Below are 27,647 nucleotides of genomic sequence, written 5' to 3'. Positions count from 1 at the left end.
GACTGGTTTTGCTACTGGCTTCTTCATTTGCAGTCAGAATGAGCTGATTATGCCAGGCCACAAGTTTAGTAGCCATTCCTCCCTGTTCTGTTAAAGAATTTGATAGGCTGCATTTTGTGATACTAATTCCTTTTCAAGAAAGGTGGAAAGAAGCCACAGAATTAGTTATTTTGACAACTAGCAACATTGTTTATAAACTATTCAAAATGACTTCTTTGTTTCTTTTAAACTCAATGTTTAAATGACCTTCTCTTAATTTATTGTTCTACAGTTAAAAACAAAAGTTGAGAGGCCAAAAAGTAGTTATTTCAACTGTGTATTTCGTATTGTGAGTGAATCATTAATGAGGGATACTGATAGAAACAGGGTAGATACCTGTTTTGTGGTTATTTGCATAAAATTAAATTATGTGACTGAGCTCTCTGCTTGAGATCAAGGCAAAAATACCTTTGATAGGTTACTAGAGTTTTATGATATTAGGAATAAATAATGTATGAAAATGGCATATTGTTAGCCTTTGTTGAAATTTTTAAATTAACACTAATTTTTGCTTTGTTAAGACTTTATAAAGAGCGATTAAGTCAGGTGGATGCAAAACTACAGGAGGTCATAGCTGGGAAGGCACCAGAATATTTGGAACCACTGGCAACTCTACAAGAAAATATGCAAATTCGTACAAAGGTAGCAGGTAGGAAAGTGAAACGTCTTTTCCCTATAGTAGATGTGAACTCTTCAATAGCTTTAAAGTGTTTGTAATTGGTGGGATTATAGATATATTTACATTGATCAGAATATTTCACTATCAGTCAGCCCACATTTATTTACTAAATAAATGCCATTTGCTTTTCTTTGCTGCTGTGTGGGATTAAAACAAACAAACAAAGAAAACAGCCCTCTGATTGCTCAACAGTGTTGAGGATACTTCCACATTTGGTGAAACTATTGGAAACTATAGTACTTTTACTAAGAGATAATGTTACATCACAGTTTAATTCTCTAATTAGCAAATCAAGCCTTAATTTAAGTACTTTTAGTATTTTTCATTGTGAGAATAATGAGAATTTTTTTTAATTGATAGAAACTTTTTTTAAAAAGTTTGATCAGGAAATTATAGTACATATTAGCATTCAGCCATATAATTAAATTGGTACTTATTTCTTTTGATAAGTTTGCTCATTTATGGCTCTGCGTAAATGAAGATGTATCATATTTGTATGGTTAAGCTTCAGTTTTCTGTTTGTAACTGGGATCCAACATCAATATTGTGCCCAAGTACTCATAATCATTTATCTATTTAAAGGTCACTTAAAGTTTTCTGTGATCAAACAAAATCTCAGCTTTAATTGGTAGAGATGCTGATTGTTTTTCTTTTTGGGAGGGAGCACTAATTAATCCTTATGTACTTGTTAAGTAACATCCAAGGCATTGTTGATAAGTTCTTTTTTACTAAATTCACCTTAAATCAAATTTTATTCCCGAGGGCTTATTATTAAGTATGCAGACAGTGTGATACTAGCTTGCTGTCTTTGCATGTGGACTGTTACTCTTAAAAGGGTTCCAGATTTTATTTAATATTCTTTTACACTAAATGGATGATCAGGAACTATCACTCAAGTCAGTTACTTGTTTTTCAACTCTGTGGCCTCCCTTATTTTTGATTTTGCAAATAGTGTGTGTGTACACGTATTGCTAAGGCATAGTTCCGGATATCCTCCCCTACTTTTGCTATGCAAAGAGAGGTAATTGAATTGCTAGGAGCAGCCATGGCATGGAATTTAGTATATACCTCTAGAGCTCTGTGCTTGCCATTTGTGTGGTGGCCTGTTGCATGGCCATGCTGCATAGTTTCCATTGTTGTGCTCTTATCTCTAAGCTAAACTCTCTCGGGCATCTGTCTTGTAGGTAAAGCTCTGTTAAGAGGACTTCAGATATGTTTGTACGTTTATTCCTCTTGGGAGCTTTGGACTCTGAAAACAAATAATAGTTTAAAAATAGTGGTTTTGATGGGGTATAGCATCTGGTTGTCTCTTGAATGCACATGATTGATAAAATCAGAGTTTATTGTCTGTTTTTGTTATGAGAAACTGGAGATATTGTTTTTCATAGGAAACAATTTTATTTTCATTGGGTCATTGTCTTTCAAACAGGTAGGAGTATCTTAGAAGCATGGGGTAAGAACAAAAATGAGCAAGGTGGTTTCTTGTAGCTCTTAAACTCTTAGTCTTCCTTGAAATATATTTTAAATGAACCTTTTTTATTTTTATTTTTTAAAGGTAAAATTAGAATCACTTGTCAGTTTCTTCTTGATTCATCTTATACGGTGAGGACAAAATTCCGGCAGGGACGTGGTAGTGAAGCTCCTTATTGCGGACATAATTGGAGTCATTGTGTTTGGTTGCAGGAATCTATAGAGAGCTCTGCTTAGAATCTGTAAAGAACAAATATGAATGTGAAATCCAAGCCTCTCGCCAGCATTGTGAGGTACTGTCATTTCACTGAACTTTTAAGCCAATTTAATCCCCAAGCTTTTTCTGAGTGTAGCAATAAAATAAGTAAAACAAAATAAAATGGGCTTTTGCTCATTGCGTGTGTGTGTGTGTATGTGTGTATGTGTATATGTGTGTGTATGTGTCTACCAAAAACCCCAATCAGAAATACATTTGCACTGGAAACTATTTGGAGATAGGACACAAAGAAAGGACCATGGGAAAGAACTGATGTAACTTTAGAAATTTTGCAACTGTTACTTTGAAAAGAGTTTGTAACAATTACGCTACCCGGCATCACTGAAAATATTAGTATAATTAGTATAATATGGAAGTTTAGACTTACAAGCCAAAGATATATACCCAGTGGTGCAGTAAGAATGTTAGGCTATAGAGATTATTTCTGTCTCTTTCCATGTGTTAGGTTAGAAGTCTGTATTTATGGAAATAAATTGGTGTATTTTTCCATATGTTCTGTTTATTTAAATATCATTTAAAAATATGCTCATTTTATAGACAACTTTTCACAAAACCTAGAAAATATCATGAATATACTGGTGAAACTAAGAGGACAAGTTGTATTGGTTCCCATTTCACTTTAATGCACAGTACTAAGAGTGGTAGGTATAAAAATGATGGAGCTTCATTTTCTTCGTTGCACTGGTGTTTACTAGCTGCTTGGATTTTCTTTCCAAAGCAGTTTGTATCTTTGGCCATTGTGTTGGGCTCTTGGTCTTTTTCGCCTTGACTGTAGAGATTCTTTATATATTCTGAATACGAATGCTTTGCTGTTTATATGCTTTGCAAGTATGTTTACCCAGGTGTGGAATGTCTTCACTGTTTTTGATTACTTGATGCATACAAGTTCTACTTTTTTGCAAAAAAAAAAATATTTTATTTGTTGGGAGGGAAGGAAGGGTCAGTAGTGGGTGTGGGAGTGACGATGAACAAACACGTACTCAGATCTGCTGGTTCACTTCCCAGAGGCCAGCAATGGCTGGGGCTGAGCCAGGCCAAAGCCAGGAGCTGGGAACCCAGTCCAGGTCTCCCGTGTGGCTGACAGGGATCCAGCCCCTTGAACTGTCATCACGTGTGCTGCCTCTAAGGGAGCCTGTAAGGAAGAAGCTAGACTTGAGAGCAGAGCCAGGACTTGAACCCAGTCACTGTGGAATGGGATGTGGGTGTTCCACGCAGCCTCTTAATCCCTTGGCCACACATGCAGCCTCTTAACCCCATGGCCACGTGCCAGCCCCAAGTTGTACATTTTTAATGTAGTTGAATTTATTGTCTTTATGATTTGTGCTTTTTGTGTCTTCCCTGTTTTGAAGTAAAAATATTTATTTTTCTTTTAATGCTTAAAATTTACTTTTAACTTTGAGATTACTAAATAACCTGTAATTGAATTTTATGTATGGTATAAAACATGGTCCTAATTTTATTTTATTTTTTTTGCATATGGAAATATAATCTCAATGCTATTTATTACTGCAACCTTGTCCCACAAGTCAACCATTTTCTCTATTCTATATATCAAATGTCCATAGACGTACTGGTTTGTTTCTGGCTTTTTCTGTCTGTCCCATCAGTCTGTTTGAACACAAGTGCACAGTATTTTTTTACGGCTCTCAATCTAGTAAGTCTTCAAAACTCAAAAACTTGGTGCCCTTGCCATGTTCATTTTCTTACAGTTGTTGTTACTGTTCAGTTCTATTTTACTAAGTAGCAACCTTTAAAAATTTGCTTTTTATGTTTTTGCTGCTGTATAGAACAGTGATTTTCTATGTTGATGTTTAGTATCTAGTAATTTTTTTTTTTTTTTTTTTTTTTTTACAGGCAGAGCAGATAGTGAGAGAGAGAGAGAAACAGAGAGAAAGGTCTTTCTTTTTGCCGTTGGTTCACCCTCCAATGGCTGCTGCGGCAGGCGCATCTCGCCGATCCGAAGCCAGGAGCCAGGTGCTTCTCCTGGTCTCCCATGCGGGTGCAGGGCCCAAGCACTTGGGCCATCTTCCACTGCCTTCCCAGGCCATAGCAGAGAGCTGGCCTGGAAGAGGGGCAACTGGGATAGAATCCAGCGCCCCAACGGGGACTAGAACCCGGTGTGCCGGCGCCGCAAGGTGGAGGATTAGCCTGTTAAGCCACGGCGCCGGCCTAGTATCTAGTAATTTTATCTACCTCTCTTCTTAATTCTAATAATTTGATTACAGATTATCTTAGATTTTCCATATAGATGATAATGCCGTTTATGAATAATGAGAGTTTGTTTCTTCGATTTTGATCTTCCTCTTATTTTTTTTTAAGAATTTATTTATTTATTTGAGAGGCAGAGTTTCAGAAAGGGAGAGACAGAGAGAGAAAGGTCTTCCATCTGCTGGTTCACTCCTCAGATGGTTGCAATGGCCAGAGCTGGCCTGATCTGAAGCCAGGAGCTTCTTCCAAATCTCCCATGTGCGTACATGGGACCCAAGCACTTGAGCCATCTTCTGCTATTTCTCAGGCCATAGCAGAGAGCGGGATTGGAATTGGAACAGCCAGGACTTGAACTGGTGCCATATGGAATGCCTGCACCATATCTTTTTTCTTTTTCTTAATGGCACTGATAGGACCTTTGTTGCAACATGGCATAGAAGCAGTGAACGCACATTATTTTCATGTTTTTGATCATAAGGGAATGCTTCTAATACTTTTCCATTAAGTATGATATTTTCTTTTGGGTTTTAGTAAATGTATCAGGTTAAGGAAATTTCCTTTATTTCTTGTTTTCTAAGAATTTTTACCCTGAATAGTTGTTAGATTTTATTAAAAGCTTTGCATCTATTGAATTAGTCATGATTTTTTGCTTCTTGATATATTAATGCAGTGACTTACGTTACAAATGCATTTCCTAATAGTTAGCCTTCCTTGGATTACTGGAATGAATCTCTTCTGCATTGCCACAGTCAATTTGCTAATATTTTGTTTAGAAATTTGAGTTTCATGTTTACAAGTAAGGTTTAACTTTCAATTATCATATGGTCTTTAATTTGATTTCAAGATTCATAAAATGAGTTAGAAATATTACATATTTTTCTTCCATAGATAATTTAGGGTTGTACTGTCAGTTCTGTGAGGGTTTAGTTGTCTTTAACAGTCTCATAATGATAGAAAAGTTGCAAGAAAGTACAAAGAAGTCTTTTTGGTGAACCACTGAAAATGAGTTAGCAACATGATACACCATCACCCCAAATCCTTTCATGGATGTTTCAGACAAATGAGGAACATTCTGTACCATAGTACAGTCATCAGAATCAGGAAAGGTGCATTTCTGTGTGGCTACCATCTAATCCTCAAACTCCATTCACGTTTTTAGGGATTGTCACAGTAGCACCCTGTATAGAAAAGAGATCCAGTTCAGAATCACGTTGTGTTTGCCATTGCATTTGCTTGTCATGTCTTTTAAGTCTCCTTCAGTGCAGAAGAGTTCCTTGGTCTTTCTTTGGCTTCCGTGATCTTGACATTTCCACAGTTTCAGTCCAGCTATTTTGTAGGCTATTCCTCAGTTTTGAGTTGCTCTGGTATTTCTTCATAACTGGAGTCAGGTTTTATCTCTCTCTCTCTTTTTTTTTTTTTTTGACAGGCAGAGTGGATAGTGAGAGAGAGACACAGAGAGAAAGGTCTTCCTTTTTGCTGTTGGTTCACCCTCCAGTGGCCGCTGCAGCCGGCGCATCTCGCTGATCCGAAGCCAGGAGCCAGGTGCCTCTCCTGGTCTCCCATGCGGGTGCAGGGCCCAAGCACTTGGGCCATCCTCCACTGCCTTCCCGGGCCACAGCAGAGAGCTGGCCTGGAAGAGGGGCAACAGGGATAGAATCCGGCGCCCCAACCGGGACTAGAACCCAGTGCGCCGGCGCCGCAAGGCAGAGGATTAGCCTGTTAAGCCACAGTGCCGGCAGGTTTTATCTCTTTGACAGAACTGTTACAGCACTGATGCTGTGTTCTTCTAATTGAACTCTACCAGGCAGTGCATAATTTTGAAATATATCATTATTGGAGATGTATACTTTGATTATATGGTTTAAGTGGTATCTTCAAGATTTCTTCAAGTAAACTTACCTTTTTTTCATCGTGATGAATACTTTTTTGAGAAGCACTTTCAAATTAAGCGAACATCTCATTCCTCTTAACATTTTAATTAATTAATTAATATAAATATCAACGCATTGTTTCCCTAGTCTCTTTTGTTCATTTGTTTTGGTCTGTTTCATTTTCCATCGCCTTGGGACATGTCTGAAAATTTTGCTCTGTAGTAGTGAGTTTGTTAATTCCTTGTATTTCTTTTCTGTTTTTAGTTTTTTTTTTTTTTAAGATTTATTTATTTGAAAGGCAGAATGACAGAGAGAGAGAGAGAGAGAAACAGACAGACAGACAGACAGACCGAGATCTTCCATCTGCTGGTTCACTCCCAAATGGCTGTAATGGCTGGGGTTGGGCCAGGCTGAAGCCAGCAGCCAGGAATTCTGTTTGAGTCTCCCACATATGTGGCAGGGGCCCAGGCACTTGGGCCATCTGCTGCTTTCCAAGGTGGATTAGCTGGGAACTGGAGTGGAAGCAGAATTGCCAGGACTCAAACACATGCTCTGATATGGGCTGCTGGCATCCTAGACAGCAGGTTAACCTGCTGTGCCACAATGCTGGCCCCCATTTTCTTATTTCCTAAAAATTCACGTAACAATGATCTTTAGAAAGAGTCAGGAATAATGAGATACTCCATGATGGACATTCATAGTCTCGGACTCTTTTGACCAAAAATGAAGGTAGAGAATACTTGTGATTCCAGAGTACCTTGCTAAAACTTATTCCTGTGGAATTTTATCCCCTCCACTCCCCTCCTCCTCCTCTCCTTTCCTTTCCTTTTTCTGTGTTAAGGACACTTAACATGGGATCTACCATCTTAAAAAAATGTTAATTGTATAATATAGTATTTTAAACTATGGATACAGTGGTATACAGCACTGTATATTGTCTAGAACTTAATGAGCTTGTATAACTGAAACTTTGTATCAGTTGAGTAGCAACTCCTCCTTTTCCCATATCCATAGCCCCAGTAACCATATCCTACTTTCTGCTTCTACTTCCTGTGTGTTTGATTAATTCACATACCTCATATAAGTGGTATTATACAGGATTTGTCTCCTGTGACTGTCTTAATTCACTTAGAATAAGGTCTTCAGGGTTCATTCATGTTACAAATAATAAGATTTCCTTTTTAAAGGACAACTAGTATGCCATTATATGTAGATAGCATATTTTCTTCACCCATTCATTGGTCCATACACTTTTTTTTCCCTAGAAACCTTTTATTTAAGGTATACAAACATCAAACTTCATGCATTTCTTCTTTTTTTTAAGAGAGATTTTTAAAAAAGATTTATTTATTTATTTGAAAGTCAGAGTTACTCAGAGAGAGAAGACGAGGCAGAGAGAGAGAGAGAGAGAGAGAGAGAGTGAGTGTGAGGTCTTCCATCCACTGGTTCACTCCCCAGTTGGTCAAATGGCCAGAGCTGTGCAAATCTGAAGCCAGGAGCCTGGAGCTTCTTCTGGATCCCCCACGCGGGTGCAGAGAACCAAGGACTTGGGCCATCTTCCACTGCTTTTCCAGGCCATAGCAGAGAGCCGGATGGGAAGTGGAGCAGCCAGGACACGAACTGGTGCCCATATGGGATGTTGACACTGCAGGCAGTGGCTTTACCCTTAGGCCACAGCGACAGCCCCATGCATTTCATATATACAAATTTAGAAACATAGTGATTCTTCCCATCCTGCTCTCTCTCTCACCCATACTCCCATCCTTCTTCTTCCTCCCTCTCCTATTCCCATTCTTATTTTCTACTAAGATCTATTTTTAATTAATTTTATACACATGATTAACCCCACACTAAGTAAAGAATTCAATAAAGAGTACAAAAAGAACCAAAACTGTTCCTCAGCAGTCCAGACAAGGGCTATTCAAAATCATTGCATCTCAGGGCCGGCGCTGTGGCACAGCTGGTGAACACCCTGGCCTGAAGTGCCGGCATCCCATATGGGCACCGGTTTGAGACTCGGCTGCTCCACTTCCAATCCAGCTCTCTGCTATGGCCTGGGAAAACAATAGAAGATGTCCCAAGTCCTTGGGCCCTTGCAGCCATGTGAGAGACCTGGAAGAAGCTCCTGGCTCCTGGCTTCGGATCGGCGCAGCTCCTGCCATTGCAGCCATCTGGGGAGTGAACCAGTGGATGAAAGACCTCACTCTCCCTCTCTCCCCCTCCCCCCCCCTCTGCCTCTCCTCTCTCTGTGTAACTCTTGACTTTCAAATAAAATAAATAAATATTTTAAAAATATCATTGCATCTCAAAGTGTCAATTTCACTTCCATAGATTACGTTTTAGGTAGTCTGTTAGTTACTACAGATCAGGGAGAACATATGGTATTTGCTTTTTGGGACTGGCTTATTTCACTGTGTACAATGTTTTCCAATTGCATCCATTTTGTTGAAAAACAACAGAATTTCATTTTTTTAACCGCTGTGTGGTATTCCATGGTGTACATATAGGTCCATGCACATTTAAGTTGCTTCCTCATCTTGGCTATTGTGAATAGTGCTGTGGGGAACAGTGGGAGTGCAAACATCTCGAATATCTTTTTGAAGTCCTGCTTTCAGTTCTTTTGGATAAATACCCAGAATTGGATTGCTGCATTATGGGGTATTTATTTTTAATTTAAAAATTATTTATTTAACTTATTCAAAAGACAAAGAAACAGAGAGATCTTCCATCTCTGGTTTATTCCTCAAATGCCCACAACAGCAAGAGCTGGGTCAGGCTGAAGCCTGGAGCCAAAACTTCAATCCTAGTCTCCCATGTGAGTAGCAGGGACCCAGGTACTGGAGCCATCATCTGCTTCCTCCAGGTGCATATTAACAGGAAGCTGGGTCAGAACCAGGCACTCTGATATGGGATGCAGCCATCTCAAATGGTGTCTTAACTGCTGGGCCAAATGCCCACTATAATAATCGTAATAGCCATTTATATATATATATATATATATATATATATATATATATATATATACACACACATACATATGTAGTATATAATACATTTATGTATACAAAACATGGCTATTATATATGTATGTATATATATATACACACACACACATACTATTTTGTGTTTTAATTTATTTTCCAGCAGTATTTCATGGGTATGTTATGGTTCTAAATATTCTTCTTAACATTTTGTTTTAGCAGATAATGTGTGTATATATTTCCCAAGTCACAGATGTATAATAATAACAGATCTTTTTTTTTTTTTAAACAAGCTATAGCAAGTTTTATTAAGGAAAATTTTGTATGGTTTGATTTTCATTATTTACCTGGCATGCTTCTCATATCAGAACCCTCCATGTCAATGATAGCCAGTGCTCTCTCGAGTGTCTTCCACAGGCTTTATCTGCCACCATCGTGATGGGCAACGCCTTTGGCCGAGAGGGCACAGTACTGTCCTTTGGATTTTCTCAATATCAGGCAGTTGTTGATGGGGTGACCAGTCTGCTTTGCCTTCTCTGGTCTTCAGTCTGCTGCTACCCCAGCACGTGCTTTCCTCTTCTAGGCCAACTCCAGTGACTTCCTTATCTTTGTAGCCACCATCCTCTGCAGAGACGGCCAGGGGTGGGAAAGTTCTCAGTTCTACACGCCAGGCACAATTGTTTGTCTAACTCTTATGCTACTGCTTCTCATATTTCCAAATATTGATCAAGTTTAGATATTACCTATTGGTTCCTGCTTCTGGAAGTTAATCTCATATTTCAGACACTCTTACCTATTGGTTCTTTTTTTTTTTTTTCTTTCTTTCTTTTTTTGACAGGCAGAGTTAGACAGTGAGAGAGAGAGAGAGAGAGAAAGGTCTTCCTTCCGTTGGTTCACCTCCCAAAAGGCCGCCACAGCCAGTGCACTGTGCCGATCCAAAGCCAGGAGCCAGGTGCTACCTCCTGGTCTTCCATGCGGGTGCAGGGCCCAAGCACTTGGGCCATCCTCCGCTGCACTCCCGGGCCACAGCAAAGAGCTGGACTGGAAGAGGAGCAACCGGGACAGAACCGGCGCCCCTACTGGGACTAGAACCCGGGGTGCCGGCGCTGCAGGTGGAGGATTAGCCAAGTGAGCCACGGCGCCGGCCTCCTATTGGTTTTTATGGTGGCAGCCAGGCATGCCATGAGAGTTCTTCCTTTGTATTTTTTTTCTTGGTTATAAATATTGTTCTTGGAACCCGGAATTGGACTGTGCTTAAACTTCACTGCTTGTATGTTTTTTTCAACCTTGAAATGAATAATTGCTTCCTTTATTGTTAGTTTTCTCTGTGTTTATCAGTTCTTCCCAGAGACTCCAGCAGATCTTTGAAAGTCTCCTAATGCTGTTTTTTTTTTTTTTAATGAAGACATACATATCCAGCTTTGTTGACTTTTCACAAAACTTGAGTATTCAGCAAAATAAGTGTGTTACCTAGTGTCATGGACTCATGAAAAGTCAAAATAGGCATGAGCCCTGTGATTGTTTTCCTCTCTGTGAGCATTTACACTCTTGTCCAGTAAAGGTCAGAGCAGCTTCTCATTGTCAAGTTAGTCGTAAACAGTTCTGGTGACTCCTAAAATGTTCTAAAACATCCCTCCTGCTTGCTTCTGTCAGATGGGAAGTCTACTGCTGGTTGCTATGCTACCAAGTGTATCAGAGGACCAGTCAGCCCTGTTTTCTCTCCTCCCTCCTGGAAGGAGTCCCTTTACCCCGACCCATCGTTTGGTCCCTTGTCCTCTTGTTTCCTCCTGCTCCATCCTTCAGAATCTTTCTAGACTAACTACATTCCTGTCTTTGTGGGTCATCTCTTCACCATCAACCCAGAAATTCCTCTTTGGCTGGATCTTATTTCCTCTTTTGGTTAGCTAGAAGGTATCTTTTGGTAGCATGTTAGAGAAAGGGTGTATAGAAGTCCGTTTTTGCCTTAAGTTTTATTTTTATTTATTTGAAAAGTTAGAGAGGGAGAGATAGAGTGAGAGGTCTTTCATCTGCTAGTTCACTCCCCAAAAGGCCAAACAGCCTGGGCTCAGCCAGGCCGAAGCCAGGAGCCGGGAACTTCATATGGGTCTCCCAGGTGGGTTCAGGGGCCCAAGGACTTAGACAACACTCTGCTGCTTTCCCTGGGCACATTAGTAGGATGTTGGATCAGAAATGGAGCAGCTGAGACATGATAGAAGTCAGTTTTTTGAGATTCCTTGTCGTGGTTATCTATTGCTCTGTAACGAGTTACTCCAAAATCTAATGCAATAGTTAAACATTTATTATTTCAGAGCCGCAGTGGAATTTGGGAGCAACTTAGGTGGGTGATTCTGGCTCAGGGAATCCCATGAAGTTGCAGTGAAGATATCGGGGATTAAGCACCAGGGATGCAGTTAACTGAAGGCTTGACTTGGGGTGGGAGGATCTGCTCCCACCTCGATTGACTTACAAGGCTGGCAAGTTGCTGCCAGTTCCTGGTTGGGGGTCTTAGTTCTCCCACTGTGTGCATCTCGCAGGCTGCGTGAATGTCCCCACGACCTTCTCTCCAGATCTCAAACTTTGAGTAATGCAGAGGGGCAGACAGAGTGATAGTGTTTTTATGATCTGCATCCGCCATGGCCTGTTCATGAGCGGTGAGTCACTAAGTTCTGCCCCCATTGAGGCTGAGAGTAATTAGTCTGTGGTCAAGGATTAGCTAAGCCACCACATCTTTCCAGTCCTAAAGCATCTTTGCTGTCACCCTGGCGGGTCTGACGGTGTGGATGGCAGGCATGGTCGGCAGAGTTTTGAAGGCGTTATTCCATTGTTTCCCAGCTGCTGGTGGTGTTTCTGGGAAGTCTCTTATTCTGACTCCTGATGTTTCTAAGTGACCTGTTTTCTTCCTGAAGGGTCCCTGTATCCTGGGCCACAGTGTGGATCCCTTTTCATTCACTGTACCAGATCCTTGGGGAAGTTGTTTTTTTTTTTTTTTTTTTTTTGACAGAGTGGACAGTGAGAGAGACAGAGACAGAAAGAAAGGTCTTCCTTTGCCGTTGGTTCACCCTCCAGTGGCCACTGCGGCCGGCGCACCACGCTGATCCGAAGGCAGGAGTCAGGTGCTTCTCCTGGTCTCCCATGCGGGTGCAGGGCCCAAGCACTTGGGCCATCCTCCGCTGCCCTCCCGGGCCATAGCAGAGAGCTGGCTTGGAAGAGGGGCAACCGGGACAGAATCCGGCGCCCCGACCGGGACTAGAACCTGGTGTGCCGGCGCCGCAGGTGGAGGATTAGCCTATTGAGCCGCAGCACCGGCCGGGGAAGCTTTTAATTAGGAAACTAACACCTCAGCCCTGGGAAATGTATTGTTTCTTTAATACATTCTTTTAGATTTCATTTTTTAAATTTGCTGTAGTCCATTAATTTTTATGTATAATATAAAACCAGCAATTTTGAGGTTTTTATCCTCAGGATATAATTAAGCTCATTTTTCTATTATCATTTATTATCCTTAAATTACCAGGTGATTTGGAAAGTCACATTTCCACATAACCAAGGTCTGTTTCTATATTTTAAAAAATCTATTGTGAGGCCGGCGCCACGGCTCACTAGGCTAATCCTCCGCCTGTGGCGCTGGTACCCCGGGTTCTAGTCCCATTCGGGGCGCCAGATTCTGTCCCGGTTGCTCCTCTTCCAGTCCAGCTCTCTGCTGTGGCCCAGGAAGGCAGTGGAGGATGGCCCAAGTGCTTGGGCCCTGCACCTGCATGGGAGACCAGGAGGAAACACCTGGCTCCTGACTCCGGATCGGGGCAGCGCGCCTGCCGTGGTGGCCATTTAGGGGGTGAACCAATGAAATGAAGACCTTTCTCTGTCTCTCTCTCACTGTATAACTCTGTCAAAAAAAAAAATTAAAAAAAATTCTGTTGTGTATATTTTTCAGCAGAGTATACTTAAAAAAAGAAAAAGGATGGTAGCTTGTAGTCAGCGTCACTCTGATCATGCACATCAGATGCAGATCAGATGTGTCCCATCTGATCATAGTGTTTCCGAACCTCCCAGACTCCAGTCCTGAAAACAGGCTGCAGACTATGAGGCCCTGAGTCAGGGAGCAGCCAGAGGGAAACTGGTTCTGCACACAGGTCAGTGCGAGATCCGTGCAAAGCCGGAGCCTTCGCGCGCCTTTCCTGGGCGTCCTTCAAGCTGCCCGGATGAGTAACTGGGAAAGGGCTCAGTGAACAGTGCTGGCGGCGCTGGTGTTGCACATCTCTTGATGTCAGATACCTGTTTACAAGTAGTGTTTCTAAATAGTGAAGGGACCGGTTAAACTCAGAAAGCCCCACAGGCACCCAGGGAGGGTTTGGGGCGCCCCTTTCTGTCCCAGGTCCACTCTAGCTGCTCTGTTACAGCTTTCATTCCTCTTCGGGGAGCTCTTTGAAGGGTCTTGGGGGTTGGGGAGAAGGGAGAGAGTGTTCTGAAAAAAAAAAGGGAGGGAAATAAGAATGAGAACTGATCTGGCCAGTGCCTCAGCTCACTAGGCTAATCCTCTGCCTGCGGTGCTGGCACATCGGGTTCTAGTCTCGGTCGGGGCTCTGGATTCTGTCCCGGTTGCCCCTCTTCCAGTCCAGCTCTCTGCTGTGGCCCAGGAGTGCAGTGGAGGATGGCCCAAGTGCTTGGGCCCTGCACCCGCATAGGAGACCAGGAGAAGCACCTGGCTCCTGCCTTCAGATCAGCGCGGTGCACCAGCCGCGGCGGCCATTGGAGGGTGAACAATGGAAAAGGAAGACCTTTCTCTCTGTCTCTCTCTCACTGTCCACTCTGCCAGTCAAAAAACAAAACAAAACAAAACAAAACAAAACAAAACAAAACACCAGATCCAAGGTGCACCTGTGTACTTTGAAGTATGCTTTTAATGTATTTAGAGAGATCTTCAGAGCTCCAAACATTTTATAGTGTTGGGGCTTTTGTTTATTTTCTTAATTATAAAGAATAATTAGTGGATTTATTTGTAGAATTTATGCTTGACCTAGGGCAAATTTTTGGTAGAAAAGACAGAAAATCTACCAGCTAGACTTTTATATTCTTCATAGCAGAAACTTTATCACCCTCAGGTCTACATTGAACTGACCCAGCATCTTGTCTGTGGAGGGGGCCTGGGCTCCCTGTCTCTGATATGTGTGTGATATTTCCCAGTCTTCAGTGCAGTGTAGGTAAGACGGCAGTATTTTAGAAGCCTTTGCCAAAAGCAGGGGAACACATACAGGGAAGTCAGCATAGAGAGCCTCTCAGTGAGGTTATTTTTCATAGGATCGTGAGTTTTAAATTTCTTCAGCTGGGCTTTCTCTTCTGCTTTTGGCTTGGGCAAAGTGACAAAAGCTGGCTTCGCACAGCCAGCCAGGAGTGAGCCTACAAGTATATGTAGACCCTAAATATTTCAAATCCAAAAGAGTGGACTTCATGATTGACACTGGGAATGCTGCCCGCATGGGCGTGGCCAGTGTCTTCCATGAGTACTCTCTGATGCTATCCCTGTAGCTTCCACAGAGTGGTGTATCTGCCTATTTCCCAATAGCCCAATATCCCTACTAGACATAAGCAGGTGGTGGGTGGCTTGGGAATCTGGCTTAGGCTTTCTGTGTGATGAATATGTACACTTTGTGACTCAGGTACACTTTGTGACTCAGGTACACTTTGTGGCTTTTGAAATAAGGGCTGCAGTGTTACATAATTGAAAACAGCAGTGTAGACCTGAGTTCCAATGTGATCCACTGATAAAATAATTTGTCTGTTTTAGTGAGGCAATCTGTCCATAGTTTTGTGGGGAGATTTGGATATACCTAGTTTGTAATTTTATAATTTTGACTATAATTGAATTATTTTAAATGACTATAAAATTTATACCTGAGTCTTTCTGTGATATATTGGGCTATCTTTATATGATACTGAGGTATTATTAGTGAGGCACAAAGGCCCAATTATCATTTCGGTGAGAAAATATACAATAATATACATTACAGGAGATGTTCTTCATTATGATGGTAGGTGAGGCCTGCTTATATTTTAAGTGGCCATGGGGCCATTCTGTAAGTTTGTATAAAGTATGTACTATTACCTCATTATCATAAATCAATTTAGATGTTCTTAAGTGGAATGTAATTGCATGTAGTTAAATCTGTGTTTTGATTCTATATCTTCTAGGTTTATTTCTTTTATGTATTTGATAGTTGTTCTTTAAGATTTTCATGTTGAACTAGAAAAGCAGACAGAAGCAGCATGTGTCAAAGTACTTCGAGAGTAAGCTAATTCGTCCTCGTAGTTTAGCCTGGCTTTTCCTTTCTGCTCAGTCTGAGCTGCTTGGTTCTGTTTGCAGAGCGAGAAGCTTCTGCTGTATGATACGGTGCAGAGTGAGCTCGAGGAGAAGATCCGGAGGCTGGAAGAGGACAGGCACAGCATCGACATCACCTCAGGTAAGGTGCGCCACGGGCGTGCACCACTGAGGGCGCCTCTGGCCTACCCGGCAGACAGCTTGGGTGTCCCTTACTGGACATGCTCGGGACCGGAAGTGTTCGGATTTCACGTTGTGGACTATTTCCATGTAATTATGAGATAGCTTGGGGTGTCTAAACACAAACCGCATATGTTTCACTCACCCCTGATACACACAGTCTGATTGTAATTCCATGCAGTATTTCTCACCAGTCACATAAGGTGAGTGCAGAATTTTCTACTTGCATTGTCATGGTAGCACTCAAAAAAGTTTTGGGTTTTGGGGCATTTTGGATTTTTGGATTAGGGATGCTCAACCTGCAGTCCTCCATGATATCTTAGTCTTATCTTGGTCTTCCACTGTTAATGCTGGTAAAGGAATTGTCCGAATAGTAGGGAAAAAGGAGAGGCTGCTGAAGAATTTGATGTGATTGTGATTGTTAGTTACCTTGACTTGAGCTCACACTTCAGAAAGACGTAAGACATGGAACTCATGACGGGAGACAAAACAGAAGTGTGGCAGGGATCTCTGAGAACAGCATGAGAAGACAGCTGTAGAACATTCTTCCGCTCAGCCTTGGAAGGCTCATGTGGAAGAAGGAATGCAAACCTTTTCACTGTGGTGGCATCAGACAAACTAGGCAAATGGAGAAAAGTTACAGGGATGCAGCTTTTTGTCTCAGAAAAAGGAAAACTTAATACATAAATTAGGCCACTGCAGTGTGAAATTTGCTTTTTCCAGGGATATTGTGGACACGTTTTCTTTGTTAGGGAGAAGGCTGACTAGGTTACCTGCAGTTCTTGCATACTTTTCATTTTATCTGTTATAAATTTTATTCCTCTGGTGCTGAGTGGCCACGGTGAGTCACATAAGCTGAGCTCTAATGCCGGTGTTCCCTCGCCGGTTCACTGGGTGACTGTGGACAGCTGCTGAACCTCGCCAAGCTAGTGTCCTTGTCAGCAAGAAGAAGTAGTAAGAATGTCTGCCTTCAAGGTAAAGCTGAGGATTAGGTGAGACGATGCATGTGACATATATTTTACGAAGCACCTGACAGATGCTCATCAATTATCCGTAAGTGCCAGACCAAGTTTTGCTTTAAAAAAGGCAGAGGAAAATTTGTAAGTACTGAATGTAGCTGCTCCTGAAGTGATGCACAGTCTCATGTATATACACATGGCTGTCAATGAAGTTGTGTACAATTTATACTTAAATAGGTGGCCACTGTGAAATGACTGTCATTTTCCCTCCTTTGGTCACCAGAAATCTAATCTTTAATTTTTACTTCCTTGCCAGAGCTGTGGAATGATGAGCTTCAGTCAAGAAAGAAGAGGAAGGATCCTTTCAGTCCCGACAAAAAGAAGCCAGTGGTTGTTTCAGATATCCTTCTCTGGATTTTCGGGTGTTTTCTTCTTCCTTGATGTACATTTCTACAGTGTTCATATTTTGGGAAATTTCATTAGTACACAGTGATTTTGTTTTTAATGAGTAAATCCTTCTTTTTTTTATATAAGATTTATTTATTTATTTGAAAGAGTTACACAAACAGTGGTGAGGCAGAGAGAGAGAGAGAGAGAGAGGTCATCCGTCTGCTGGTTCACTCCCAAAATGGCAGCAGTGACTGGAGCTGTACCAGTCTGAAGCCAGGAGCCAGGAGCTTCCTCCAGGTCTCCCATGCAGGTACAGGGGCCCAAGGACTTGGGCCATCTTCTACTGCTTTCCCAGGCCATAGCAGAGAGCTGGATTGGAAGTGGAGCAGCCAGAACTTGAACCAGCACCCACATGGGATCCGGGACTGCAGGCGGTGGCTTTACACGCTATGCCACCTTTTTTTTTTTTTTTTTTTTTTAAAGAAAAAAAGAGTGGAAGATGACTTATAAAATGGATTGAAGGCAGAAGATATAGTCTACATTAAGAATGGTGGGGGAGGAGAAGAAATTTATTCATGATCTCAAGTTTGAAAATTCGTAGGCTTCCTAGCCTAGTAGTTAAGATGCCTGTTGCATACGCTGGAGTGCCTGGGTTTGATATCCAGCTCTGCTGCTGACTCCAGCTTCCTGCCAGTGGGAACCCTGGGAGGCAGCAGGGGATGGCTTAAGTGGCTGGATTCCTGCCACCCAAGTGGGATTTCTGGATTGAGTCTCTGGCCCAGGCCTGGTTGTCACAGATGTTTGGGGGAAGAGAACCAGCAGATGGGAGCTCTCTCTTTTTATCTCTCAAAAAAAGAAAGAAAGAGTATCTATATTTATCTATAGCATGTAGTATACTGCATGATGGTTTAATTCTCATTTGTACTTTTTTTATTTGAAAGGCAGAGTTTACAAAGAGAGAGGGAGAGACAGAGATCTCCCCATCTGCTGGTTCACTCTCCAAATGGCCACAACAGCCAAAGCTGGGCCAATCTGAAGCCAGGAGCCAGGAGCTTCTTCTCCCCCATGTGGGTGGTAGGGGCCGAAACACTTGAGACATCTTCAGCTGTTTTTCCCAGACACATTAGCAGGGATTGGAAGTGGAGCAGCTGGGACTCATAGTGGTGTCCATATGGGATGCTGGCACTACAGGTGGTAGCTTAACCCACTGTGCCACAGTGCCAGCCCCCGATTGTCTTTAAATTAAACTACTATATGCATTCGTATGGAACCCTCCCTTTGCCTCTGTATCTTTAAAACCTCTGTCTTTTTTTTTTTTTTTTAAACATTTACTTATTTTTATTTGACAGGCAGAGTTAGACAGAGAGAGAGACAGAGAAAGGTCTTCGTTCTGTTGGTGCACCTCCCAAATGGCTGCCACGGCTGCGCTCGGTAACACTGCACAGAAAAATCATTTTTTTTTTTTTTTTTTGACAGGCAGAGTGGACAGTGAGAGAGCGAGACAGAGAGAAAGGTCTTCCTTCAGTTGGTTCATCCCCCAATGGCCGCTGCGGCCAGCGCTGCACCAATCCAAAGCCAGGAGCCAGGTGCTTCTTCCTGGTCTCCCATGCGGGTGCAGGGCCCAAGCACTTGGGCCATCCTCCACTGCCTTCCCGGGCCACGGCAGAGAGCTGGACTGGGAGAGGAGCAACTGGGACTAGAACCTGGCGCCCATATGGGATGCCAGTGCCGCAGGCGGAGGATTAACCAAGTGAGCCACGGTGCCAGCCCCAAAAACCTCTGTCTTTTCCCCTCAACCTTAAGTTATCAGTGTTCTCATAGAATTGAGGGAATATGATTGTGGCATCAGAAGCACTAGACTATGTATGTCAGCACTTACTTGGATATGAAAAGTAATTGGGAGTCAGAATTCAGAATACCAAAGGTTTATGTTCCAAAACCGTTTTTCCATTCTCTGAAAAATTGAATGTTGGAAATATAATTCAAAGTGTGATATCCTTACTGCTGAATTGACCTTGACTTTTCAACGTCCATATATAGTTTATATGCTACAAGATCTTGATATTCTTGAAGACTGGACAACAATCAGGAAGGTATGATTAAAGAACAGTGAAGCACAAGTGCATTTTTATAGCCTGCTTTTTAGGAGTATAGATTTTTCACAAATACATCAAAGCATGATAATTGTTAAATATGCTTTGCTTTTGCAACATTTTCTCTAAGACAATTGGTAGTATTACAGATAGCAGCAATCTGTAGTGATACTTCAAGAATTAGGGACATATCAGTGGTTTTTATAATAATTTATACAAGAATTACAGAAAAACATTTTTTTTTTTATTTTGCTCCCAAATAACATCATCATTTTGTGCCTAGTCCTTAGCCTGGTCCTGGCTCATGGAAGACACTCAGTGTTTGTTGAATGAACAAAAATAAACATTTGTTTATTTATTTTAAAGATATATTTGTTTATTTGAAAGGTAGAGTTACTGAGAGACAGAGACAGAGAGAGAGAGAGAGAGAGAGAGAGAGAGAGAATGTGAGTCTTCCATATGCTGGTTCATTCCCCAGATGGCTGCAATGGCCAGGGCTGGGCCAGACTAAAGCCAGGAGCCAGGAGTTTCATTTAGTCTCCCATGTGGGTGCAGGGACCATCTTCTGCTGCTGAAAGTGGAGCAGCTGGGACTTGAATTGGAGCCCAAATGGGATACCGGCATCACAGATGGTGACTTCACTTACTACGCCACAGCACTGGCCCCATATTTTTCCATTTGTTATAAACTTCTTAGTTGAGAGAGGATTATTTCGAGTATTGATAACACCTCCAGGAGAAGTTGTTATCCTGTGTATTTCATATGATCTTAGACTTTAAAAATGTATTGAAGCAGCTAATACTTATATTTTACTGCATTTAATACTGAGCTAGCTAGTCGTTTTGTGTATCTTAAATGGTTACCAAAATATATTTTTGGTCTGAACTCAATTTCTTTTTTCCTCTCTCCTGCTCTTTCTTTTTTAAGGCGATGGCTACACTGGGTCCACACAGAGTGAAAACAGAACGTAAGTCTGGGTTGAGAAATACTGTCTACGCAGAGTCCCAGAATCAGGGTTGTACTGGGTACTGAAGAGTGATTCTCTGTCCTCAACAAACGCCCTGCCTGATATGGCCAGGAATTCTTCTGGAGTCTTTTACATAAAAGTTTCAAAATTTCTGGATATAGTGTATTTCTTCTTCTTCTTCTTTCTTTCATTTTTAAAAAAGATTTATTTATTTTTTTATTTGAAAAGCAGAGTTACAGAAAGGCAGAGGCAGAGAGAGAGAGAGAGAGAGGTCTTCCGCTTGCTGGTTCACTCCCCAGATGGTCCCAATGGCTGGAGCTGCACTGATCCAAAGGCAGGAGCCAGGAGCTTCTTCCAGGTCTCCCATGTGGTTGCAGGTGCCCAAGGACTTGGGCCATCTTCTACTGCTTTCCCAGGCCACAGCAAAGAGCTGGATTGGAAGAGGAACAGCCGGGACTTGAACTGGCACCCATAAGAGATGCTGGCACTGCAGGTGGCAGCTTTACCCACTATGCCACAGCATGGGCCCCGTGTATTTTTTCTTTCAGTGTTCAGCTACATTGCTATGAACAGTATTAAGGGGCCGCCGCGTGCAGTGCCGGCATCCCATATGGGTGACAGTTTGAGTCCTGGCTGCTCCACTTCTGATCCATTTCTCGCTCTTGCCTGGGAAAGCAGTGGAAGATGGCCCAAGCACTTTGGCCCCTGCACCCATGTGGGAGACCCAGAAGAAGCTCCTGGCTCCGGAACGGTGCAGCTCTGGCTGTTGCAGTCATCTGGGGAATAAACCAGTGGATGGAAGACTTCTCTCTCTCTCTCTCTCTCTCTCTCTCTCTCTCTCTCTCTCTGCCTCTGCCTCTGCCTCTGCCTCTGCCTCTCTGTAATTCTGACTTTCAAATAAATAAATAGATCTTTAAAAAAAGAAAAAACAAAACACAATGATAATCCAGAAATTCAGCATTCTGTATTCAGTGTGTTTTATGGGTCCGGTAATTCTCTGCAGGTGGTGTTTCAAATTCCTAGGTTGGCTTCTGGTAGTCTGTGAACCTTCTGAAATTCTGCACAATTTGTCCTGTGTGTGCCTTTTCTGAGAAGAGATTAGAATCTCCACAGTGAAGTCTGTAAAAGAATTTACCCATTACCAAGATGTATCCTATTCCAATAGGCCTTAGTGAAAGTCACACCAAATTACACTTGAGTTTTTTTCTAATTCTGAAAGACTGTCACAAAACATAGCAAAATGCACAAACCATGCACACACATAGAAACACAAAAGCACTGTCTACGAAGGAAAGAAATATCCAGTTAAGTTAGCAACATGTTTAGAAATGATGGTGGGAGAGGTAAAAGTGAGGACAAAGTAGTTTTGTTTAACAGTAAGCTTAGCAACTTCTTTTTCCTCAGACAGCATTTGCCTTCTGTTTGAGATCTAGCTGCACACATATTAGAAACTTAGTGAAAGACTGCTTAGGGTTTCCAATTTGAAATTCTAGCATGTCTTAAGACATTTTGAATGTTTGCATGCCAGGGAATCTCCAGAAATTCATTTAATAGTCCTCTCAAAGAAGAAGTTCTACCTGTATTCTGATGCGGTTGAGTTGACCAATAAAATTAAAGCTAAGAGCCAGAAAGCTAACTTCATTAAACAAAAAAAGAAGAAGCTTTTCCAGCTACCTCTGTATGATAGAAAACATTTCTTTTAAGTACCAAATTAATTTCTTCAGCAGTACAATAAATCCTAATTTGATGGTAGATAATATCTACCAAAGATGATATAGTAACAACAATATGATAAAATTAAGGCAGTATGAAATAGTACATGGAGTAATTCAAATATAAACTGAAATGACATTGTTAATGAATATGGCAATCAATATAATTATATGTTTATATTTTACTTTAAAAGCATCAGATCACAGCCAAACAGGTTAACCACAATATAAAATTTTACCACCAACTATTTTTGCTGTTTTTGCAATGAAACATATTCATTCTTACTGGCTCACTTCTAACTGTGACCTGTAAATTTGTTTAGACGACAATGACTTAAGTACCTTTCCTCCCAAACTTTTTTGGATAACAAATAATTAAATGATATATTGAAGATTCTATTAAAGATACTTAGCCTTTTGACTATGGCCCGTGTATTGAAGACTTGTTGGAATTTTTCTCATTAATTCTCACATCTCCCCACGACCTCTCTGTTCAAAGAAATACCATATCTGAAATAATCTGCGTAAATACTTTACAAATCAAAAACTGATTCACAGGACTCTATTACCATAATTGTAGTAAGTCTCCTAAGTATGTTTTTTGTTTCAGTTTTCTTGAGTATGTCAATAGCATGGAAACACTTTAAAATATAATAGAACATTTCATTACATCAGTTTCCCATCAACCTAACAAAATCACATAACGATAATTATATTGGCCATTTCCACTGGTTGCAGGAGGGTCCTCTGCTAATGGCTTCCAGGGTTTCCGCTGCATCATTTTCTTGCCATACTTACTTCGTTTTTAGCCTGAAGAATCACCTCTTCTGTTTGGCCACCCTGAAGTGGCTCTTCTAACTTTTCAACATCTGATTCCACTTTCACCACACTCAGCTTCTCATTTGTATTTGCTCCGTGTGTTTTCTGCGTGCTGCACCGTGAGGCGTGTGTTCTAGAACATGCAGAGTCTTTGTGTGCAATCTTCTTAGCCCCTTGTGCGGTCACACACGGCCGACCCCACAAGCCCAGCGGTCCTCCCCAGCAAGCCCGCAAGGCCTGCCTTGAACTTGCTTCTGAAAGTCTAAAGTCACTGCCACACTTGAAATGGACGCTAGTGTCTGCCTTCTTTTACAATGAAGAAGATTTCCTAATGCTTGTAAGGATGACTGAGCTAGGTTTGTTTTCTGTTTCTTTTTGTTTGTTTGTTTCTGTGAATATTTATTTATTATTTGAAAGGCAGAGTTAGAGGAAGAGATCTTCCATCTGCTGGTTCATTCCCCAAATGGCTGCAACGGCCGGAGCTAGGCTGATCTGCAGCCAGGAGCCAGGAGCTGCTTCTGGGTCTTTCATGTGGGTGGGTGCAGGGGCCCAAAGACTTGGACCATTTTCTACTACTTTCCCAGGCCATAGCAGAGAGCTGCATCGGAAGTGGAGTAGCCGGGTCTCGAACCAACACCTACATGGATGCTGGCACTGTAGGCGGTGGCTGTACCCGCTATGCTGCAGTGCCAGCCCCTTTTCTGGTGTTTTTTAGTAACATGTTTTAGATAATAAGAAATGGAATTTCTAGTCGCATTCCAACAGTTCATCTGAAAGAGATAATTTCCGTTTTGTCTTTTACCCAAGGATTCCTGTAAGACTTTGTATCATGTCAGGGAACTGTAGCAGTGTTGTCTTATGAGACACTGTCCTTGGGAACTCCCTGCAGAGGCAGCTGCCTAAATCTTTGGGGCAGCGGTTCTTAACGTCTGAGGGTCGGGGATTCCTCTGAGCGTCTCCATACCCTGTTACACCAGGTCTTCTCCACCCTTAGTTAACTGTAGAATTGCACCCAGTTAGTTTTTTTCATAGCACTTTCCTCCGTTTGTACTTTTTTTTTTTTTAATTTTTTTTTTTTTTAAATTTTTGATAGGCAGAGTGGATAGTGAGAGAGAGACAGAGAGAAAGGTCTTCCTTTTGCCGTTGGTTCACCCTCCAATGGCCGCCGCGGTAGCGCGGTGCGGCCGGCGCACCGCGCTGATCCGATGGCAGGAGCCAGGTGCTTATCCTGGTCTCCCATGGGGTGCAGAGCCCAAGCACTTGGGCCATCCTCCACTGCACTCCCTGGCCACAGCAGAGAGCTGGCCTGGAAGAGGGGCAACCGGGACAGGATCGGTGCCCCGACCGGGACTAGAACCCGGTGTGCCCATTCATTGTTTACTTGTCTGTCCCCTGACTGGATTGTAAGCTCCACAAAGGTTTTTTTGTTTCTTTTTGAAGATTTGCTTATTTACTTTGAAAGAATTACAGAGAGGGAGAGACAAAGAGGTCTTCCATACGCGAGTTCACTCCCCAAATGGTCACAGCAGCCTGCGCTGGACCGGACTGAAGCCAGGAGCCAGGAGCTTCCTCCAGGTCTTTTCACACGAGTGCAGGAGTGCAAACATGGGGGCCATCTTCGGCTGCCTTCCCAGGTGCATTAGCAGGGAGCTGGATTGGAAGCAGAGCAGCTGGGTCTTGAACTGGTGCCCATGTGGGAAGCCTAACTTCAGCCTCCTCAAAGGCTTTGGTAACAGTATTATCTCTGCCCCAGCCGCCAGCATAGTTCTGTGTGTTTAGGACGTGCTCAGACAGCATTTGTTGGATGAATACTTCTTGAACACCTGCTATGTGCCAGGTGCTAAATAAGGCTCTGGAGGTAAAGGGTGAAAAAGATGGACTTCCTGGAAGCTCTTCGGGGAAGGCAGAATCACCTATCCGTCAGAAACTACTGAGGGCTGGCGCCATGGCTCACTAGGCTAATCCTCCGCCTTGCGGCGCCGGCACACCGGGTTCTAGTCCCGGTCGGGGCGCCAGATTCTATCCCGGTTGCCCCTCTTCCAGGCCATCTCTCTGCTATGGCCCGGGAAGGCAGTGGAGGATGGCCCAAGTGCTTGGGCCCTGCACCCGCATGGGAGACCAGGAGAAGCACCTGGCTCCAAGCTTCGGATCAGCGAGATGCGCCGGCCGCAGCAGCCATTGGAGGGTGAACCAACGGCAAAAAGGAAGACCTTTCTCTCTGTTTCTCTCTTTTACTGTCCACTCTGCCTGTCAAAAAAAAAAAAAAAAAAAAAAATTAAAAAAAAAAAAAGAAACTACTGAGAAAGGCAGTTATAAGTTCTCATACTTTTTTAGGAAACAGGAAGTAGTGTGCTGACTAGCTGAGCAGTGGCTTGAGTGGGTGGGGAGAACTTCTCAGAGGAGGGGACATTTGAATGATACAAAGGTATCGGTGTCATGATATGCTTCTGACAATGTGTTTCCATAAAGGACTTTGTTTTTTCCCCCAGCACGAGTTTATCTGACTCATACAAAAACCATTTCTGGGATTGAAGTTAGGATTTCTACTTAGGACATTTTCTTTTTGGAATTAAAGGTCTGGGAAACTGTTGGAATATACAATAAGCTCTGCATCTTTGGAAACATCAGGTGCCTGTAGAGGACAAATAAGAAAAGTATGATTTTCAGTGAACTATGGTAGTTGGTATTTACATACAACTTAAAATTGGCCCTATCAATCGGTAATGTGCCTGTTTCCCCTTCTGGCAGTTGTCTAGTTAATCGGTGATTTATTTAGTAGTTACATTGGGGGCAACGAATTATATAATATAATGTAAGAAATCAACTTGTTTTGTTTTTGTAGCTATTAGTTTCTTTATCTAAGACATACTTGGAGTGTTTCTTTCTCATGTACCCATGGGTTGGTAGTAAATCCTAATGTTCTGAGCCTTTTGTTCTTCTGACAATATCTCATTAATGTAACAGTTTTTGACCTGACCCCTTTAGCACCTGTGAAACTGGAAAAACATCTGCACAGTGCCAGATCTGAAGAAGGAAGACTGTATTACGATGGCGAGTGGTATATACGTGGACAGACCATCTGTATTGATAAAAAAGATGAGTGTCCTACAAGGTAAAAAGCCTTTACCATTTCATTGTTGCCCTGTGCTGTAGTTAGATCACTGTGCTCCGTAAATACTCATTGCCTCAACAGTGCATTAGTGATGTGCCATCAGTAGCCTGTGAGTCCCTTCTGCAGCTGGTGTATGATTTGGTTACACATGTATGTACACAGTTATTAATGTTTATACACCAGACTTCGTATAAAAATCATGAATACAGTGAGAATGTTGGCAAAATGTGGCTGGATAAGTAGCCCTCTGGTTAATTCCTGGAGTAGATGAATTGTAATGATCCAGTATAATGACCTTTAAACTACCCTCGCTTTAATGGCCTGTGGTTACTTTACAATGTAGTAAAATGTCATCTTTCCACTTGAGTGTTTAGAGCCCTTGCCTATATTCCTGCTAAACTAAGGTCTTTGCTTTTTTTTAACAAAAGTACTCTATAGAATACCATACAGCAGTAAAAAACAATGAAATCCGGTCATTTGCAACAAAATGGAGGAATCTGGAAAACATCATGCTGAGTAAAATAAGCCAGTCCCAAAGGGACAAATATCATATATTCTCCCTGATCGGTGACAACTAACCAAACACCAAAAAGGAAACCTGTTGAAGTGAAATGGACACTATGAGAAATAGTGACTTGATCAGCTCTTGCCCTGACTGTTGATGTACAACGTAATACTTTATCCCTTTTAGTATTTTTTTTTTTTGTTCTAGTTAATACTATTGGTTGAACTCTTTAATTAACACACAAGTATTCTTAGGTGTTTAAATTTAACTGAAAAGTGATCCCTGTTAAATATAAGAGTGGAAATAAGTGAGGGAGGAGATGTACAGTTTGGGACATGCTCAATTGGACTTGCCCCATATGGTAGAGTTTGAAACGTGCCAGGGGATTCCAATTCAATCCCATCAAGGTGGCATGTGCCAATGCCATTTCACTAGTCCTAGTGATCAGTTTCAGTTCACAATTGATCATAATGATAGGATTAAGAGTCAAAGGGATCATATAAACAACACTAGTGTCTGCTAATACTAACTGATAGAATTAAAAAGGAGAGAACAATCCAACATGGGAAGCAGGATACACAGCAGACTCATAGAATGGCAGATGTCCTAAACACCACTCTGGCCTCAGAATCAGCCCTTAAGGCATTCAGATCCAGCTAAAAAACCTATGAGAATTTCTCAGGCATGGAAAGCCAAGACACTCTGGCAAACAAAACAAAACAAAACAAAAAACCAACCAACCTAAATGAAAGATCTCTGTGAGTGAGATCCCAGTGGAAAGAATGGGCCATCAAAGAAGGAGGTACCTTTCTCTGAAGGGAGGAGAGAACTTCCACTTTGACTATGACCTTGTCTAAATAAGATTGGAGTTGGCGAACTCAAAAGGCTTCCATAGCCTTGGCAACTCATGACAAGAGCCTAGAGTGATTACTGACGCCATAAATAAGAGTGTCAATTGTTAAGTCAACAACAGGAGTCACTGTGCACTTACTCCCCATGTAGTATCTCTGTGCTTAATGTGTTGTACAATGTGAGTTAATGGTATAACTAGTACTCAAACAGTACTTTATAC

At 42.0% G+C, this 27,647-nt stretch overlaps 1 protein-coding gene and 1 pseudogene across 1 annotated transcript in view; one reads left to right on the top strand and one right to left on the bottom strand.

Moving 5' to 3' along the window:
- BRMS1L (BRMS1 like transcriptional repressor) overlaps positions 1–27,647 on the top strand; it is a 37,954-nt gene that overhangs the window by 8,467 nt on the left and 1,840 nt on the right. The window contains exons 3-9 of the mRNA XM_062205257.1: positions 561–688; positions 2,402–2,481; positions 15,884–15,980; positions 17,294–17,377; positions 19,396–19,460; positions 20,388–20,427; positions 25,944–26,070. Of these exons, the coding sequence (XP_062061241.1) occupies positions 561–688; positions 2,402–2,481; positions 15,884–15,980; positions 17,294–17,377; positions 19,396–19,460; positions 20,388–20,427; positions 25,944–26,070 (621 nt within the window). The remainder of the gene's footprint in view (positions 1–560; positions 689–2,401; positions 2,482–15,883; positions 15,981–17,293; positions 17,378–19,395; positions 19,461–20,387; positions 20,428–25,943; positions 26,071–27,647) is intronic.
- Positions 22,850–25,847, bottom strand: LOC133769709 (NADH dehydrogenase [ubiquinone] 1 alpha subcomplex subunit 5-like; annotated as a pseudogene).

The sequence above is a fragment of the Lepus europaeus genome, chromosome 11, assembly GCF_033115175.1.
Source record: "Lepus europaeus isolate LE1 chromosome 11, mLepTim1.pri, whole genome shotgun sequence".
NCBI classification, from domain to species: domain Eukaryota; kingdom Metazoa; phylum Chordata; class Mammalia; order Lagomorpha; family Leporidae; genus Lepus; species Lepus europaeus.
This window is presented reverse-complemented; position numbering and strand designations above follow the sequence as displayed.